The sequence below is a fragment of the Gambusia affinis genome, linkage group LG04 (assembly GCF_019740435.1).
Source record: "Gambusia affinis linkage group LG04, SWU_Gaff_1.0, whole genome shotgun sequence".
Taxonomy (NCBI): domain Eukaryota; kingdom Metazoa; phylum Chordata; class Actinopteri; order Cyprinodontiformes; family Poeciliidae; genus Gambusia; species Gambusia affinis.
In genome coordinates this window covers 19,380,400-19,394,756 of record NC_057871.1, presented here as the reverse complement: position 1 = coordinate 19,394,756, position 14,357 = coordinate 19,380,400, and the positions used below count along the sequence as shown (strand labels likewise).

The window sequence follows — 14,357 nt, the reverse complement described above, 5'->3', positions numbered from 1 at the left end:
AAAATCAAGTGGAGCATCGTTTGTCGTTGCTAAAAAAAATGTGTATAATTTTTTATTCTATAATTGCTTGGATCACGTCAGTAAAGTATATGGCACCGAAAATCTTCTATGAATCATAAGCAATAAAACAAAATGAAAACTTTTCACTCAAAACTTGTGAAACAAAACTCAAAACATTTTGGACCAACTGAAACATAAAGTGACTTGCAAAAACATTCATATTTCATTAATGGGATTTTATGTGACCAATCAACACGCCACTTGGTGTTAGTCGTCTTCCAAAGGCTTTCTTTCGCCTCGCCTCCTTTCCATTGAGGTAAAAGCTCACCTGTTGACATTTACTCCCACCTGAGCCATGGTTCTCTGCAGGTCCTCCAAAGTTACCATAAGCACGCTGGCTGCTTGGTGCAGCTATATTGTCAGCCATGTTTTGGGAGGTTTGCAGTTGGGTGACATTATGTGCGTGAAACGTTCAAATGCCGGGATGTTGTTTTATAAACTAACTCTGCTTTAAAATCTCTTTACATCTTTATCTCTGACAAGAAAACTCTGAAACCTTCATGGAACATCTGGATTTATATACACTATATTAAATACATATGACCTCTACTAATTAGATGACTTATGAGGACAGTTTCCAATCTGGTGGTTTTAGATAATGCTGAATACAAATGCCCGTTTTAATTTGTCAAATTTTCAAATCCATATGTTTTCATTTTTGCTTCCTTTAGCAGTAAGCAGGCACAGATTAAAATTAAATTTGTCTGTTGCGTGCAAACAACAGTCAAGCGGACTTTACAAAAGTTACTAGTTAATATATCTCCACTTCATGTGCAAAAATCCAACATGAACTCCTCCCTTCTCTTTGTTTTTAAAGTTTACAGGAGATTAACTGTTTATTGTATAAATAAGAGATAATAGAAGGGTGAAATCCTGGATTCTGTTATGTTGTGCATAATTTAATTTCTTTAAACTACACTGTGATCCTAAAGGAGCAATCAGGAATCAGGAATAACTAAGTCCCACTTCAGCTTTACTTATAGAATTAAACCTCTTAGCGTTCACAAAACCAGATGTTTACACCTTGTTGCTGACTTCAGGACCCTGTGAACTCTGACCCCATGCTCACACTGCGGAAACGCTGAGGCTCGATGGAAGACGGCACGGTGAGGAGGGACATTTTGTTCCCAGCGGACGGTGGTTTGGGAATGGGAGGCATTGCCCTGGGATGGCTGATCACTGGCTGGGAGCTGCAGTGCTCCAGACTGGACTGGGAGGTCGGGGGAAACAGGAAGGCAGAACGGTGGCGGGACGTGATAGGAGTGGCAGAGGCAGGGCGAGTAGATGTCTCTCTGGATGATGGAGGAGGAGGAGGAGGAGGAGGAAGCAATGACACAGGAGCTATGGAAGTCTCCTCTGACTCTGCTTCAAATCCATCTTCATCCCTCTGAACTCCTCCAACTCTTTTTACATCCCTGCTCTCGCCGGCTGAGAAGTTTCCTCCTCGTCTTCCCAGCTCCTCCCCAAACTGAACATCCGCCAGCGGCGTCCTGGGACTCTTGTCCTCCCTGAAGCTGCACACGGTGCTCTGGATGTCCTGGCCCAGTCCTGAAGGCAGTGACCCACCTTTGCCAATTTTACAACTTTTCTCCTCCTCGTCCTCCTCGTCGTCGTCGTCGCTGGTGCATCCGTCGTCGCTGGTGCATCCGTCGTTGCTGGGAGAGTGGTACAGCCTCTGGAGCTGAGCCGAGGTGCGGCGCAGAGCTCCTCCCATGAAGCCAGTTGGGGATGGAGTTGCGTGGAGGAGGCGGTTAAACAGAGCCATGTTGGGGTGGCGAGTGCCGGATTCCTCCAGATTCTCGGCAATGTCCTCCAGAGGTTGGAAGTGCATCTCCTCCTTCGGGATCCTGCAAATGGAAGTCAGAATTATTAATATTATAGGCTACTGAAAAAAACATTTGTTATATTTGTTGAAAGTGGTGTTTCTTGAGGAAAGATTTGAATTCTTTCTCAAGCCTAAAAGGAGAAAACCTTCTATGTTTCAAACACTAGGCAAGGGGGATTCTCGCTCGGGCCCTCAATGTCCCAAGAGGACACACACAGAGAAACTCACGCCATGTCGAAGGTGGACCCTTGAAAGGACGGTTTACGGAGGACGAAGAGTGTGGCTGCCGTGTAGGGTGGTCGGGGATTGGAGTCGTTCCAGTAACGGTCTCGCTCCATCATCGGGAGATCGCCGTACATCTCATCCACGGCCATCATGGACACCTGCACACAAAATGTAAAACAGAGAAGCCAGAGCCAAAGAAAAAAAAATAGAACATAAGTCAAAGTCTAAAAGGTTTTAAATGAAGCTTTAAAAAAAACAAAAACCTGAAAGTTTCTGTCAATTAGCCAGTTGGTCTCAAAATCATCATCATCTTCTCCAAAGGGGTTAATCAGCTGCTCTGCAACCTTCAAGAGTAACAACAAAAGATTCAATGTCTCCACTTTCTTCTGACATCAAGCTGGAGCAAAACATCAAGGGAGCCCCAGTCTGACCTTGAGCCACCCTGCATAAAAGAAGAACTGCAGCAGTGTGAAGATGGGCACGTAGAGGTCCAGGTCATGATCCGGGTAACCCTGACCGGGGTCCAGAAACTGACGGCCAATCAGACACACGAGGAAAAAACTGTAGACTGCCAGAGTCACCACCTGAGAGACAAACGTTTTATTTATGATTACTGACTTTTTCACTGTATTTCTTTATTTGAATATTTAAACTAATTTTGTAAAATTGTATTGTCGTAAAATTTTGTTACTTTCACTTATTATTCCACCACTTTGTAAAAGAAATTGTGGATCACTAAGATAAATGCATTTAATGCCTTGGTTTTGTTCCCGTTGTTTTTATTTCTGGAAAGCTCCTTTTGTAATATTTTCTTGTGGCGCCCTCTCCTGGCCACTGGTGGTAACTCTAGTGAACTGACAATCTCAGCTCAAATGAAGAAGTTACACAATTAACTAAAGTAAAAAATATCTTGTGTTTGTATTACCTTAATAACGTTACAAAAGTTTCTGTTCTGAAACATAAAAATATTTTAAAGATCATTTTCCAGAAATTGGGTATTTTGTTAAAAGTCTCAAAAATAAAGAAAGTTTTTTGTGTTTTCATAAGTAACAACCTTAGCATTTCATTGCTTGATCCTCCCAGTAATCATGTGCACAGCCTGGTGAGCTAAACGATTAAAACTTGTAGAGAAACAGAGAAAACAGCTCCTTCTTTGTCAGACACAGCAACCTCTCCATAAGTGAGTATTTTGATTGACCATCTCCAAAAACTAAACACAACGAGAGCTGCCAGTGTGTGCTGTCTTTGGCAGGCTGTTGTAATATAAAATTGGCTTCACCACACTTACATTCCAGATATCTCAAATTGGTTTTTGACCAGACATATTAGTTAATTTATATATCTCCAATTACCTTAGGTTATCATTCAGGATATCCCAAATGTAGATGTGTCTAGTCAAAGCTCATTTTTAGATATTTGAAATATGATTAAAATCCGGCAAATGCAAATCCTGATTAAAATACATAAGGCACAGGTGTCAAACTCCAGTCTTCAAGGTTCGCTGTCCTGCAGTTTTTAGATGTGCCACGGGTACAAAACACTGGCATGAAATGGCTTAATTACCTCCTCCTTGTGTAGACCAGTTCTCCAGAGCCTTCATGACCTAATTATTCTATTCAGGTGGTGCAGCAGAGGCACATCTAAAAGTTGCAGGACAGCGGCCCTTCAGGACTGGAGTTTGACACTCCTGACCTAACGTGTACTAAATAAAAACCCAAGATTTACCAAGTCTGTGAATGATCTTACCTGAGTGTACACTAGTGGCACGCTGATCATGTCATAATGAAACAGCATGCTGCACTTCCCTCTGAAACCATTCAGTTCCTGCCCACACACACACATGCACAGACAGCAGCTGTCAATCCACAATCTAAATCTCCATTCAAAAGAGTAAAGAAACTCTGCAGCTCAACACTTTTAGCCAGTGTGTATGAAGGCTTTCTGCATGCTCTGGCTGTGCTGCACCTGCAGGAGTAGTTTGAGTGTGTGATCATCTTTGATTCTGCCCTCACAGCGAGCCACAGCTGCCAGGTTGGTGAACCAAACGCACGGGATCCAGTATTTGTTGTAAGGAGAGTGGAGACCCTCAAACTTCTTTCTCTCCTCTCTTGTCATAAATCCTGCACAGAAAACAACAGGAGTCATTGCTTCGTATATCTTCTATAAAGATCTATTAAAACATTAAGGCTTTTTATGAATCGCCATGTTGGTGGTAAAATAATACTTTAATATACTCTTATACAGTCTCTCAAACTATGTTAGCTTTTTTTCCATTTTGCAAATGAAAAGAACTAAATTTATATATCAATGCTGTGCAGAATATCTGTGTTAAAACCCAAAGCATTAATGGAAGTAGAGCAGTTTTTAAACACCGATGGGCCAGTACAATTTGGTTACTATGAAGACTGAACACTGGTTGGTGGACCAAGAGGAAGCTGGTTTCCTAGGCAACTCCCCCTGCTGCTTGTGTGTCACAAGTCGTGATAAGGGGTAGTTAACGTGAATGTTTTTTAATATATAAAATGACCCACAAATAGTAATTTATTGCTTGTTTTTTAATCAGTAAATCTCCTTATGTGTCCTGTCGTGAGTTTAGTGAATGCAGAAGCAAACGCTTCACAATCATTGTGTGTATTACCATCTGAAACACCTCTGACTACTTTCTGGTAGTCTGATTAAAAAAAATTTAAAAAAAAAAAAAAAGGTGTTTATCACAAACCATGAGAGAAATAAGTCTAATTTTGTAAATACACGCTGTGCAGGGCGACCATTACCAGCCTCCACCACGTGGTCCATGGTAGGGAACCGTTTGAAGACGGCCGTGCTGACAGAGCGGAGGATGAGCAGGGCTGAGAGGCTGGCATAACGCATCATGGTGCGTCTCAGCAGGCGGCCTCGCTCGTCGTTCCCCTGGAGGCCCCCGGACAGCACGCACATGAGCCTGTCGGGCAACGGGATGCTGGTGTACTGATTCCACCAGCGGTTCACCACCAGGGTCACGTAGAAACCTGCAAACAGCAGCACAGACATTTAAAACTGTGATTATTTATTTATTTATTTATTATTAACAGGTCACTTTGTTGCATACACTGTAGAGTTTCCAATAAATTAAATTCTTAATTTAGAGTTAAAGTTTTAGCCCCAGAGAACCATTCAACAGAATGAAGAACTATCACGATGTAGCAGAACAGACTGGTGAATTATTTCTGTATTCAGTTTGAGCTGAATTAATTATCAACTAAGGATTATTCATGGGTGCGTTATATACTTTAACACTGGTTAAATAAGAAGATGAGTCCATCAGATTCATTTCTTGCAGCTTTTTCCATACGTATTTATTAGGAAAATGTTAAATGGCTTTTAATTACTGGTTAATAAAAACCAGTAATTAATTAGCTTCCTTCGTTGTAACCTCATACACTGATCACTGAAAACGTCACACCATTGAACATCCTGAATAACTCATAAGTTGTATGTTTAATATGTTTTACTTAATCATAAAAAAGGTCTCGTGTCATGTTGCTAGAGCCACACTAATCATTACTAGCCCCAAGTCTGAAAATGCCAAAAGACTCAAAGCTTACCCAGTACAAAGGACATGGGGATCAGACTGGCATAGTGGTTGCAGTAAATTGCCAGCTTTTCAAAATACCTCTTCTGATCATCGTCCAGGAAAAATCTGAAACGGTAGAATAATCCCGAATGTGTTACATAAGGTATCATGGAAATGATGATTATCTACAGTTGCAATTAGATTCACCCATCGTGAGCAAGAACTTTGGGGAGATGTCAGACTTTTAAGGATTCCTTTGACTGTTCTGGCTTCATTTAAGGAACATTTCTCAGTACATTGAAAAAATATTTACAGGTTAAAAACGTTACATTCCAACCCGCAGTAATATTTGATATAAATATCCCTTCAAAAGGTAAAACTAAATCACACACTTTCTACTGCTGGAGTAATTTGACCTCTTATTTTGAGCAAATAGTTTGTTTTTTCTCTGCAGAGACTTGGATTCAAAGCATATTAGCCTGTTTTATCCAGAACAGAACCAGGTTATGTAAGATGTTCCTGTTGGAACTCTATGACGTGTTAGAATTTCAATTATCTAGTTGTTGATTGGTACTGAAGTTGAACTCTGGAGTGGTTATCCAGCTTCATAATTATATCGACTTTGTGAACTAAACAAATACATTATCAGAAAAACAGACCAACAGCATGATGCTACCTCCACTGTGCTGAATAACTGGTACAGTGTTCGTTGGTTTGAACATCTTGGTCTTTGTCTCATGAAGCTGAAACTTTTCTCAAAAGTAATTAAGCTTCTTCCTATGGACAACTGAATGTCTTAGTCAAGATTAAAATTATCACTTTTGGAGAAAATGCTTCTTTCTCACTTGCTACCATCTTAATCCATGATGAAGTAAAACTTGTGTGACTGGACCGTGACACTGGGTTTCTAGCATATGATAGGAGTGGGTCACGATGGTTCCTCTCTTGTTTCTAAAAATCCTAACCAGTCTCCTTTGATCTCATCATCACATCTAAAATAAAATTGCATTCACATATTGTTGTTTGAACTGATAATTTTGGGATTTGCCAACTGCAGTCAGTCATGGCAACCAGCATGAAATTAGTCAGCCTTGTCCATTTAAAAGATCTTCCAAAGGCCGCCTCAGGAATACTTTCTACCTTTTGTCCAGCATCTAATTACAAAAAATCTAATAAATGGAAATTTGGACACTTAAGTAATGGCTTAAATAAGTCACTAGAAGCCCCAAATTAAGCATGACATTGACACTCTTGATGAATGTGTGTAAACATGTCATAACAGCAGTTCCTTCCTCACCTGTAAGTGACGCTGGTGGCTGTGTACATGGCGAAGAAAGCCAGAAACTCTTTGTAAAGAACCTTGTAGATGCTGCCTTTCCAGGCCAAGAGCAGTTTGGAAAAGCCGCAGAATTTGGCATTTGCAACTCTGGCGGTGTAGGTGACCGTCATCAGGAGCCGAGGATTTCCAGGTTTCCAGAACAAAAGCGCTGTTTGGGAAAAGATACAGTTTCTAGTTTAATCAGTTTCATATGTCCTCATCAGAGTTCATATACCTTCAGGGAAGTTTGAAATTTGATTTCAGTATTTTCCAGGTTTGGAATACACCAAACCGGAACGTTTGCATCCCATTACTCCCATATTCCATTGTTTAAATGTAGAATACCTTGTGCCTCCTTTGTATGCTTTCTGCTTTTCTTTATTTATTTATTTAATTATGTACTCTTTTTCTTGCCCTACCTCCCTTCCTGGCATACTGTTTAGTACCTCCTCTCCTTCCTTTTAACTTTTACCATCTTCGTTCCTCGCGTCCTAGTTGCCTCCGTGCTGTCCCCTCCCTCATTCCTTCATTGTCCACTTCTCCTCTCGTTACCTCCTTTTCTTCCTCTACTGCATCCTTTCCTTCGTTGTAGCGTCCTACCTTCCTACAAACAAACTTTTTCGTAGCTCGGCTCCTTCTTTGCTTCCCCTTTTGTAATTGGTGGTTTCCTGCGCGTTAGTTCCCTCCTTTTTGTCCTACCATCATTATTTGTTTCCTCTATCTCCTCACTTTACATGCCTTCCTATTTTGTGACGTCCTTCCTCCCCTCTTTCCTTGTGTTTTTAATTTCTTTCAATTTTTCTTTTAAGCCAACAAAAATTTATGTGACAAATATGAACGTCGGGATTTAACATTTTAATGAAAATGCATGGACGGTCTTAAATTTTTACGTAGACGTGGGAACCCCTGTCATAAAATAATTGTGCCAGTTCAATTTAATCTTGACAGCGTTTATAAGTTTTAATATAATTACGGATGAAAACAAATTAAATCTTAATTAAAGGAAGAATATATGTAAAAGCGAAGTTACAGTTTTGAAAGAAGACTAAGACAGAGAACTCTTCAAATTTATTCGCGAATAAGGACTCATGATTCCTTATTTAACTAAATGCATCATCCTACCTTTCAGAGGTGCTTCGTTCAGCTGATCTCCTCAGCGCATCTCCATGCGTAATTGGCACGCGTTCCGCTCTGCGTTCAGCAGTGCCGCTCTCTCCGAAGGAGCTCACTGATATCCTCTGGCGTCAGCTTCGCTCGTCGGCTGCGTGGTTATAATCCTCGGCGGTGTCCAGTGATCAGCGCGCCCCGGGGCAAATCCCCTCCAAGAAAACAAAGAGGGGGAGGCTCGTTAGCACGGCCCCCAACCGGGCTAGCGATGCTCAGTGATGAACCACAAGCGACAGGCCGCAGCGCCGCGGCCGGAGGAGCGCTCAGTGCCGAGCAGTAAAAGCAGGGAGTTATTAAACAGCAGCCATCGGACCGTGCAAACTTTCCTGCTCAGTAAAATGACAAACAAGAACCTTGCTGGTTGGTTATGAAGCCGCAGACTGTTGTACATTTAAACAATTACCTGAAATGATGTTTAAACAAATCCACATATCCTCTTGAGATTTTTTATTTAAAGGTCATCTGAGGCCTCATGTTACCTTCAATCTTTTACTTGAAGTTTTATTTGATTGATCAACACTGGATAAAACTGAAAGGTGTTGCAAGCATGTATGTCCACCCTCTTTAACTCCGACCCTAAATATGTGATTAAAGAGCTATTTTAAACCACTCTGAAAAGATAATTAACCTTATGGAAGCGTAGGACAAAAAAAAGAACAAAAAAAACACAAGACCAGGAAAAATTTTTAGCTGAGGAAAGTTTGTTTTAATTCACAATTGAAATATAATTTAAATAAAATCTATAGAAAACAGATTCTTGAAGCAATCAGTGACAGAAAACGAGAGATGTTGACAGGTGGAAGTATTGACCTTATACTTATTTTCCAGTTGGGAAAGCTTCAATTGAACCAGAACCCTTGTTTCATTCACAGCAGTAAGAATGCATACAATCATTAGCTCAAAACTTCAGTGATAGGCTTATATTCTAAACGACTACAATCAGAATAGTTATCCTCATTCTTCCCGTAATGGTAATCAATGTTAGAGAGAAGTAGGTTGATGCGTTTTAAGGGGTTCTGAGGGGAAGATGTAGTGACCTTCCAGCTACAACGTACTGAAATGTCACACTTTGGTCTTATGGAACATGTGGATTCATATCTTAAAACAAACCAATGATGCCAAACGGTAAACAAACCAAACCATTTTATTGGAATACAAACAACCCTCAAGAACTGACACTAAAAGAATGATAACGTTTCTCTTTTTATTCCTTTTTGCCAACAACCTGCCATTTAACTCTGAAGTTGCAGTAACTTAAATGAAACTGAAAAATATACAAGACGTGAATTTGGTTGCAAGTTCAGTCGGAAAACTCGACTGAAAAAAAAAAAAAAGACACAAGCACCAAAATCACAGAAAAACCGAGGTGTTGACATCAACCATCTGAAATCTGTTAAACGAACAGAACTGTCAAAGGGAACGTTTAGAACTGAACTCTGACCCGAGATAGGACGGTTCTGTTGAGACCAAGTTGAATGCAGCAAGACTAGAACAACTGCCACAAAGGATAGGAACACGAGAATAAACCGAGAGTTAGACTGCATATACGCACCGCCTCATCTCACAGTGAGGTTGTGTGTGTGTGTGTGTGTGTGTTCTCATCAGCTCCCCTTCAGTTTGGGAATGTGAGTGTGTTGTTGATGTAGGAGTGTTCTGCTTCAGAGGACAGAGTGGATCATTATGAGACTGTTGCTGCAAGGTTTAAGACGGGGTGGGGTGGGAAAACTCGGAGCAGGCGCGTTCAGACTGTTGAAGTGTTTTGTCTACAGACTGAGAGGGAAGAGAGGGAGATTCAGGGGCGGTTGAGAAGAGGTCCAACGAGTGAGAGATCACTTGTTTGGGGGTTTGTATGGTTCCAGAAGCTGCTTCGAGAATGTGTTGACCTTGTCGGCACCTCGAACTTCGTGAGGCAGCAGCGGTAACTTAACTATGTGGAAATCTTCATAAAGATCCTCCATCTGCAGGGACAAGGCAGACCAACAATGAATACATGGGAAAATAGCAATCACTGTTTTAAATATTGGATAATTACTCATCGGTGAAATAAGTCCTGATACGTTTGCTACTATTGTTTCTGTAATCCAATTTACATCCATATTTATTCCAATATGGATGTTAATGTTATGATTTATATTTTCTATTTAGTCTTTACAGATGTTCAGGTTGCATTCTTGTAAACTGCAGGCTCCTTTAACAGTGGATGTCTGTGTGCATCTATTTGACTATGACTTTTGAATTTTTTTTTTTTTTCCAAATAAAGGCTCTTGAGGGTGAAACATATTACTTTATGTGATTAAGACAATATTGGGGTCACATTCATTTTACACTTTTATTTATCTCTTTTGCATAATTTGAGAGGGAATTGGCTGTTGGCGATAAAGATCCAAAAGAGTCAACAAATGATCGGTAGTTCTGGCATTAGTGACTTAAACAGTTAAAACTCTTCAAAGACAGAAAACACTTGCAGGCCGTACCTGGTCTAAATATTTGGACTGAATTTTGTGACGGGCTTCACACATTTTACAAGGCTTCTCAGCTTCGGGGAAAACCAGCTGGTTGACAATGATGTTGTGTGTGTCGATGCGACACTTGGCTAGTTCCTGGATCAGCCGCTCCGTCTCGTAGAGCGACAGGAACTCAGCGATACAAACACAGATGAAGGTCGTCTGTTCCTGGAACACATTCGCAGAGACAACAGAGGAGTTAGAAAAAGCACGTGCTTTTTAAAGCACATTCAGCATGACAACAGTTGTCATAAGATACAAAGTATTTTACCATTTTCTAATATTAGAAAGTGTACTCAAAGCAACCAAGTTATTCCAGGATTCATGAACAAAAGGAACGACTAATGGACAGACTGAAGAACAGAAAGATAATTAGACAGAGAGTGGGCAGACAGGTGAAGAGTACGAAAATGCTAAAACATTTGATTCCAGCAACTGAAAGGTAAATTCATGAGGCAACACAAACTCAAGGTGACTCCTTGAGTCACTCACCTTGACTGACTCCAGTCAGAAGGTGACTTGTAAAGAGTGACACTATGAAATGAATGATACTTACAGGATCTTTGAACTGCTCACTAACAGAGCGAATGACTGGTAGAGTTTCCTCCAGTTTGGACGCCAGCTGGTCTGCATTCATGTCACCCAGACCAAGCATGTTACACATCTGGGAATAATAAAATAATAATAATAATTACCATTACTGCTGTTAAAGCCTCGCTGACAATTATTTCCTCACACAGCTATTTAGACTCCGGTAGAAAAATCCAGTGCACCTGAGAAATGAAGGGGCTGATCTGGTTCTTAATTTTCATGAGGCGACCCAGCCCTCGCTCCACGATGGTGGGGAAGTTGAGCAGACGCAGCGTGTGGCCAGTCGGCGCAGTGTCAAACACCACAACTGAGAAGTTCATTCCTTTCACTAACCTGTTTCAACAGGTAATTAAGCACACCACGTTAAATAAAACATCACCAACCACATCATTTGACATTTCTAGTTTTCATTTATGCATTTATTTTTCACCTCATGACCTCTGCGTAGCTCATAGCCTCGTCAATGCCAGGGAAAGCACTCATGGCTTCCTGCATCATTTTCTTGCCCATGCTGAGCATGTTGTCCTCCTCAAAGAATTCATCAGGCAGTTCGGCGACACCCAAGCTCGGGTCAATCTCCTGTTTAAAACGAATATGAAAGATGAAGAAAACTATACAAGTGGCCTGTTGTTTCCTGTCCTTGTGACGCTGACAAGTGGTGAACTAATGCAAAAAGCTTTCCAAAAACAGGACAAATAAACCTCTTTGTGGTTTTCTTAATGGCTGACTCCAATTTCCAAATGCTGAATCAGCTGAGACATTATGAGAACAGTGTCATAGATCCAAAAAATATAAAAAAATAAATGAATAAATGAAGGACTAAGCTCAGGCATCTTAAAATATCATTACATTACTTGGAAAAAGCACTGAATGTGACTAAATTGATAAAATAAAAAATTGAATAATTATAGTTGTGATTAAAGTTGTTTATATAATTTTGTCAGTATATCTTCAAATCTCAGTGCTTTTTTAATTTTGTCACACAAGAACTATTAAGAAACAAAATGCAAGAAGCCAACTGGATGGCACAAAATATAAAGGACCAATAGTTTCTATTAACCCAACTACTAACTCAAACTCTTGAACCTTGCTACATACCTTACTGATCAAAATTCTGACTCTAAAGAAAATATATATATTTTTATTATTCATTATGACTTACCATTGCAAAGAGGTTGTCGTAGCCCTTAACTTTAGTAGGCACCTTTGAGAATTTCTGGTCAAAAGCATCAGAGATGTTATGGGCAGGATCTGTGGATATGATGAGGACGCTCTCTCTGACGGCAGCCAGCTGGACCGCCAAACTACAGCTAAAAGCACACAAAAAAACAAAAAAATCTGGTAGGTTTTACATCTTAATTTCTAGAATTTTGCAGAATTAATCTTTATGATTAATAAATTAATGATGATTAGTTATAGCCACGTAACTCAGTACAGATAATAAATGCGTAGCAGGAGCTTTGTTTTGCAGATTTCCTCATGTATGTGTGACTTCTGAGATATCCTTAATTAAAGCAACCCCACTAAGCCGTGTTTAATATTGGGACCAAACATTCTTGTAAGAATGCACAAAATTGTAAGCGTGTTATTTCGCCTGTTTCTTTTTTATATAAGCAAACAGTAGTTTTCTTTTCATTTAACCAAATCAAAGTGAAATCTAGTGCCTACCGTGAAAAATGTTAAGTAAACGCAAAAATAAATTTAGCAAAGTCCAAAATAGAAAACAAAATAGGTTGGGGGGAAAAAAATCCGATTTAAAATAATATAACTTTAAGAAAGAAAACTGACCAATTTGTAGAACTCTCTCGTTCAGACGGACCTGTATTTGATCCATTTTTCTGAAATTTTTTGACAGGTTTAGTCCGTCCTTCAAGCCTGGTGGCTAACGCTAACCTTTCTGATTGTCGTTTTACGTAGTTGTCCAATTGATTTTATACCATTTAAAAAAATCAATAAATGTACAGCAAGAGAATGCGTAGATAAAGGAGAGCGCCATGGAGACGAGAAAGTCATGATTTAATTTAAAGAACAGAAATTAATGAATTGTGGGACTGGCAGCAGGCTAACTTTAGCTGCTGACTGTGCTAGACAGTGTTTAGCTACCCGATAAACGACAGGTGACACTAATTTACTCACAAAAAATACAATTAAACTTCTTCTGATTAAGTTTAATTATTCCTATCAGTAAAACTAACCCAACGTGTTCGTTGTCTAATAAAAAACCCTTCAGCGTGTATTAAAAGCTAGCTTGAGGTAATTATTTCAGCTACCCCGAAGAGTATTTCCTTCGACTTACCTGCAGGTGGTTTTACCGACACCACCTTTCCCACCAACGAAGATCCATTTCAGGGATTTCTGTTCGATTATGTTCTTCAAAGTCGGTTCTAAAGGCTCCACATCAGGTGCGTCTTCAAATTCGTCGTCCATCGCAGCGGCCATCTTGAATGTGTACAGTCACCGTTCAGCTGAGGCAGACTGCTGCGTTCAAGAACTCCAGGAATTCTAAACTATAAGAGCAAATTTTTCCTGCGGATGTTTGCACGGAGCACTTGAAGTCAGTCTGCAAATACGTTGGGATACGTAAAGTCCACTAATTATGTCAATGTTGCTGATTAAAGCCTATTCTTAAATGTATGGAAACAAACTAACTTACACAGGGAATAGTTGTGTTTTCGGTAAACGTACCCTTAGATGTTTAATCTACATTAATCTCACTGACCATAAACCTGATTAAACAAGCCAAGTCTGATGGCGTCAGTAACACTCAAAAACAATAATAACTAAAAAATAAAAACAAGCAAAGAAAAACAAAAAACGTACATTTGGTCAATCTAACTTGCGAGTCCAGAAATAGGTCTGACGTAGTTCCGGTAAACAAACGCAAGCCGCCAGATTTGAATGGTGAAACAATTGTATAAGTCAGGGGTCACCAACCTTTTTCAGACTGGGAGCTACTTCACGGGTCCAGAGCAACACGAAGGGCTACTTGTTTGACACAGACATAAATTTTCTTGACTCAGCCTTTATAACAATAATGCATATATGTATATATGATTACATGCTGCCTGATCATATTAATGTTAGGGACTACTGACAATAGTTATCAGTAATAAT

General features: G+C 40.0%; 2 protein-coding genes across 2 annotated transcripts; both read right to left on the bottom strand.

Moving 5' to 3' along the window:
• Positions 1–23: 23 nt before the first annotated feature.
• Positions 24–7,136, bottom strand: best2 (bestrophin 2). The gene is made up of 9 exons (XM_044113612.1): positions 6,961–7,136; positions 5,695–5,789; positions 4,885–5,118; positions 4,076–4,230; positions 3,857–3,934; positions 2,542–2,694; positions 2,374–2,454; positions 2,114–2,268; positions 24–1,907 (listed from the first exon to the last, which is right to left on the bottom strand). Exons 1-9 carry the CDS (start codon positions 7,110–7,112, stop codon positions 1,097–1,099), a joined length of 1,914 nt encoding a protein of 637 aa, XP_043969547.1. The 5' UTR covers positions 7,113–7,136; the 3' UTR covers positions 24–1,096.
• Positions 7,137–8,831: 1,695 nt separating this feature from the next.
• get3 (guided entry of tail-anchored proteins factor 3, ATPase) lies at positions 8,832–13,839 on the bottom strand. Its single transcript, XM_044113611.1, has 7 exons — positions 13,540–13,839; positions 12,406–12,553; positions 11,674–11,822; positions 11,426–11,576; positions 11,209–11,316; positions 10,623–10,820; positions 8,832–10,106 (listed from the first exon to the last, which is right to left on the bottom strand). Exons 1-7 carry the CDS (start codon positions 13,680–13,682, stop codon positions 9,978–9,980), a joined length of 1,026 nt encoding a protein of 341 aa, XP_043969546.1. The 5' UTR covers positions 13,683–13,839; the 3' UTR covers positions 8,832–9,977.
• Between the last annotated feature and the right edge of the window lie 518 nt (positions 13,840–14,357).

Bases quoted from the DNA above. Each gene is read 5' to 3' on its own strand.
- best2 (XM_044113612.1), bottom strand. From the start codon at position 7,112: ATGACGGTCACCTACACCGCCAGAGTTGCAAATGCCAAATTCTGCGGC. The intron at 5,790-6,960 runs GTGAGGAAGGAA...CTACCGTTTCAG, and splicing joins GCCACCAGCGTCACTTACAG to ATTTTTCCTGGACGATGATC. The intron at 2,455-2,541 runs GTCAGACTGGGG...TTACTCTTGAAG, and splicing joins TTTATGCAGGGTGGCTCAAG to GTTGCAGAGCAGCTGATTAA.
- get3 (XM_044113611.1), bottom strand. From the start codon at position 13,682: ATGGCCGCTGCGATGGACGACGAATTTGAAGACGCACCTGATGTGGAG. The intron at 12,554-13,539 runs GTAAGTCGAAGG...GTGTGCTTTTAG, and splicing joins GTCGGTAAAACCACCTGCAG to CTGTAGTTTGGCGGTCCAGC. The intron at 10,107-10,622 runs GTACGGCCTGCA...TTGTCCCTGCAG, and splicing joins AGTCCAAATATTTAGACCAG to ATGGAGGATCTTTATGAAGA.